This window comes from Merops nubicus, unplaced genomic scaffold (genome assembly GCF_000691845.1).
Source record: "Merops nubicus isolate BGI_N331 unplaced genomic scaffold, ASM69184v1 scaffold51279, whole genome shotgun sequence".
In the NCBI taxonomy this organism is placed as follows: Eukaryota; Metazoa; Chordata; class Aves; order Coraciiformes; family Meropidae; genus Merops; species Merops nubicus.
Genome location: NW_008631366.1, coordinates 50 through 4,636, shown reverse-complemented (window position 1 = coordinate 4,636; position 4,587 = coordinate 50). Strand labels below are relative to the sequence as shown.

At 52.6% G+C, this 4,587-nt stretch overlaps 1 protein-coding gene across 1 annotated transcript in view; it reads right to left on the bottom strand.

Annotated features, from left to right (window-relative positions):
* The window catches only part of DCPS (decapping enzyme, scavenger), a gene marked incomplete at both ends in the record, with an annotated part of 4,806 nt that extends 452 nt beyond the window's left edge, over positions 1-4,354 (bottom strand). The window contains 3 exons of the mRNA XM_008947517.1: positions 951-1,064; positions 2,430-2,575; positions 4,186-4,354. Coding sequence (XP_008945765.1) covers positions 951-1,064; positions 2,430-2,575; positions 4,186-4,354 — 429 coding nt within the window. The remainder of the gene's footprint in view (positions 1-950; positions 1,065-2,429; positions 2,576-4,185) is intronic.
* Positions 4,355-4,587: the final 233 nt, after the last annotated feature.

Below are 4,587 nucleotides of genomic sequence, written 5' to 3'. Positions count from 1 at the left end.
CCTGAGGGACAAGAGGAAACAGCCTCAAGTTGCCCCAGGGGAGGTTGAGGTTGGAGCTGAGGAACAGTTTCTTCCTCCAAATGGTTGCCCAGGGCAGTGGTGGAGTCCCCACCCCTGGAGGGCTTTCAAAGCCTTGGAGATGTGGTGCTGAGGGAGCACAAGACATTGTGTTGTAGGTCATTAGATCTTTAGATCATTAGACTTTGGATCATTAGGCTTTAAAAATGAAGAAAAAAAGCCAAATAAACCAATATCTCCAAGTTCTCCAGCTCAGTGAGTGGCTTTCTAAGCTAAAACCAGGCAGCAGATGGGCTGGTCCTCTGTGGAGCAGAGCTGGCTGGTGGGAAGAAAGCTCTTCTCCTCCCAACAACATCTCAAAACATCCTCCCCAAAACGTTTGAAACCAAGAAGCCCAAAACTCAAAGGAAGAAACTCCAAAGGCCCCGGGTGATGTCACGTTGGGCAGAGCTTCAGGAGATGCCTCAGGGGCTCCTGAGGGTTTGAAGCTGGAAAAGGAGGATGAAAAAATGAAGCCACACCCAAAAAAAACACCAAAAATATTGTAAAAAGTTCAAGAAAACCAAGAAACCAACTCAAAAATATCAAGATGAAGCAGCACCCAGAAGGTTGAGTCAGATGCCAACTTCCAGGTGAAAATGAGGAACCTTCCTCCCATCCACCACCCTGAGGTAACTCCAGGTGGAGGCACCTCCAAGGGGATCCAGAAGCTTCATTAGGGGTGAACTAATTGCAGTGACAACCTTTGGGCTGCTAGAGGGGGAGAGAGGAGGTGCTAAATCCATCCCCCAACCTTGGGGACCACCATCAGCACCTGGAGGAGATCCTGATCTCCTCCCTTGAAGGTGGACAAGATGGATGTGGTCCGTCCTGAGCCTTCTGGATCTTCTGGATCACCTCCAGCCTGCCAAAGCCAAGAGGAGCAAACCCACCTGGTTTTGATCCCACTTCAGATCTGGGACCAGGATGAAGCCATTGGCAGGATCTGGGTTTTCATGGATGATCCGATCAGCCTCAGCTTTCTTCTCCAGGATGTTGTAGACCCACTGAGAGAGGGAAGAAACCAAACCCCAACATCTCAGACACGTCCAAACCCACCTCAACGACTTGAGGTTGTGATGGTGACAGGGTTGGTAGGATCCATAACGTCCTCTGGGCAAGCTGGGTGAGAAGACAGAACTTTGGGGGGAGTTCTGTCAAGAGTTTCACTCATTGGATCCCAACTTGGGACCGTTGGGGATGGACCTGGGAGGAACCAACCTCTCCTCCTTGGTTTTTTCACTTCAATGTCTGTGTTTTCTCCTCCTAGCAAGGTTTTAGGAGAAGATGAGGTTCTGCAGGAGGTTTTGGTGAGCTCCCTGTGCTCGGAGGCCCTGGCAGAAAAGCTCCACAGGAAATGAAGCTTTGCCCCTCAGGGACTTTTTTTTTGGAATCCCTGCTCAATTCACAACAAACAACTCCCCTGGTCAGATGAGCTCAATTCTAAACCCTCATGTGATGGGCAGCTCAGCAGCTGACTGCTCTTGTGGCTTCCAGCACAAGCCCAGAGAGGACAACCCCTGTCCAGAGAGCAGCTCCACCATACAACTCTTCCCCTGATAGCCCCCAAGGCTTCGTGTCCTCCAGCAGGAACCCCAGAGGCTGCTGCAGTGACCCCGTGTTCCTGTCACTCTCCACGTTGTCCTTCCTGCCCACAGGGTGGTGGGGATGGAGATAAATCCAGCTGGGGTGTCCCCAGGGTTCAGTTTTGGGGCCTGTTTTCTTCCATCTCTTCATCAGTGATCTGGGGGAGGGGGCTGAGGTGCCCTCAGGGGGTGTCTGAGCAGCCAGATGGGTGGGAGTGTGGATCTGCTGGAGGCTCCACAGAGGGACTGGGCACAGGGGAGGCCACCCCTCAAATCCTGGGGTCAGTTTTGGGACCCTCACTCCAAGAAGGACCGTTAAGAGGCTGGAGCGTGGCTAGAGAAGGAAAACAAAGCTGCTGGGGAAGGGTCCAGAGCCCAAGTGTAGGGGGGAGCAGCTGAGGGGGCTGGGGGTGCTGAGCCTGGAGCAAAGGAGGCTCAGGGGACTCTTGAGAGGAGCCGGGAGCCAAGTCAGGCTCTGCTCCAAAGGGACAAGACAAGAGGAAACAGCCTCAAGTTGCCCCAGGGGAGGTTGAGGTTGGACCTGAGGAACAAGTTCTTCATCCAAATGGTTGTCCAGGGCAGTGGTGAAGTCCCCACCCCTGGAGGGCTTTCCAAGCCCTGGAGATGTGGTGCTGAGGGGCAGTGCTGGGCCAACCAACAAGGAGACAGGGGCAGAGCACTCCTGACTCTCCTGCCTCCAACCCGGGCTTCTGAGGAGACATCTGACAGCCCAAGGGGTTGAAGCAGGAGACCAGAGCCCCCCATCTCCACAGAGGGGGTGGATACCTGGAGGCTGAAGCTCTGGGACTGGAGGAAGGGCAGGGTTATGTCCCTGTAGTCCTCCCAGGTCTCCTGGATGAGGTGGACATCTTGTCGGAGATACTTCTGGAGGTGTTTCTCTGTGGCTGGGTACACCACTGTGGTTTTAATCTCTGGAAGCAAAGATGTTCATGGAGTTATGGTCACAGAGAAAACCCACTTCACATCCTTCTGTCCCCAAAAAAACCTTGGTTCTCCTTCCAGTCAACACCACATAACTCCTTTTGGAAAGACAGCACTAGAAGAGGAGAGTGGAGACCACACGTGGAAGGTTCCTCATTTGGGGAGAAACCAAAAAGGCCCAAAGACCTTTCCAGCCTCCAGCTGAACCTTCCCCCAGTTTGATTTCACCCCCCCAAAAGAGCAGGGCCTGCAGCAGGACCTGCTCCACCCTGGAGGTGGTGACCACCACAGCCTGGTGGTGTCTCTTAAATCTAGGCAAGAACCAGCAAGTGGCCCCTTTAAATCAGCTCCTGACTCAGAGCCCAAAGGACAAAGATGAGGAAGAAAATCCCCACGTCCAGCTGCCAAAAAAACCTCCAGTGAAGGAAAAGCCCTCAGGGGACTTCAGCCCTCAAAGGTGTCATTGAGAGATGAGCTTTGAGGGACCTCCTGATGTTGTCACCACCTCACCAGTCACCCGTGGACACGATCTCCTCGGGCTGGAGGTTTATCTGACCTGCTGGAAAGGAGAAGTTTGGGGGCTCAGCCACCCAAGATGCTCTGAAATCCCCACCACCACCCAGGATTTTTTGGAGGAAGAGCTTCAAGCCCAAGCTGGACCTCTTCTACTTTGGCTCCATCATGTTAAACCTGCAAGAACCAGCAGCTAAGACCTTCCACTTTTTTTGGAAGCAGTTTGAGGGAGCCTGGAGAGCAGCACTGGGGTTGAAGATCCCCCAGATCTCCTGCTCCACCCTCCAAGCAGGCCACGGAGACATCAAGCAGAGGGCTGGGAAGCAGAGAGGCACCACTAGGTAACATTTCCACCAAAATCGACCTTTTAAAGGGAATTTTTAAAGGGGATTCAAGAGAGAAACTTCAGCAGAAGCTTTTTTCCTCCTCCCATTCAGCACAGGAACGTGAGAGGACCCAAATCCACCTGATTTTGCTCCAGCTTCTCAAAAAAACACAAGACCTAGAGGGGCCCTGACAGGGGCTGGGGACATTTTATCAGTGTTTTCAACCCCATGGGGGGTTCTGAGCCCAAAATAAAGCATCAAGTAAATAAAAAATGTTGTTACCAGAGTCAAAAGCTGCAGTTCAGGAATGCACGACAAGGGATTCAAAACCAGCAGGGCTGCAGCTGGCAAGAGGCCCAGGGGATTTTAGTCTTGCAATGCCACCTCGTGGGAATCCTCCTCCACCATGGGAACAGCATGAAAATAGCAGCATTTTGGAGAAGAGGAGATGAAACAGCCCAAAAAATTTCATTCAGGCCCACAACAACTCATTTAAGGGTATCACTTGGCTAAATCTGCTCTTTGTTCAACCTGTCTGAGCTAATCTGTGCTTAGGGAAGTGTTGGGATGTAATTAATCAAGCAGATGGCCTCACAAGAGGAAAGATTTTAGGTGTCCAAGCCCTCCCTGACCTTCAAACCAAGGCAGATGATGGCAAATAATCAAGCAACAGCTATTTAATGGCTGGCTAAGTGTGGGGGGGAAAGGGGGTGAAAAGAGGCAGCCCCCCAAAATCCCTCCCAGGCCACCAAAGCCCTCACCACTCAGCTCTGGGGGAGGGTAGAGGTGGTAGGTGCTGTAGATGTCGTTGTGCATCTGCAGCTCCAGCTTCGTGTGCTTCTTCAGCAGGTCTGAGAGCTTCTCCTCATGGAATGGGGTCTTCTCCAAGATGACTACAGCGTCCACGCTGCCTCCAGAGGGGCTGCTCACCTGAAAGAAAGGATGGATAAAACCCTTGGCAAACACAGATCCAGCTCTGGGTGCTGAGTTTGAGGCTGGGACATGAACGCCTCGTGTTCAAACCCTCTCCTCAGCCAAAAATCAAAGGCACCTTTGGCCTGAATCTTGGGGAGCACGGGCAGGTTTGAGGCACCCTCAGTGACATTCTGAGACAACCAGATGGGGGGAGGGTTGGAGGCTCCACGGAGGGATCTGGACAGGTT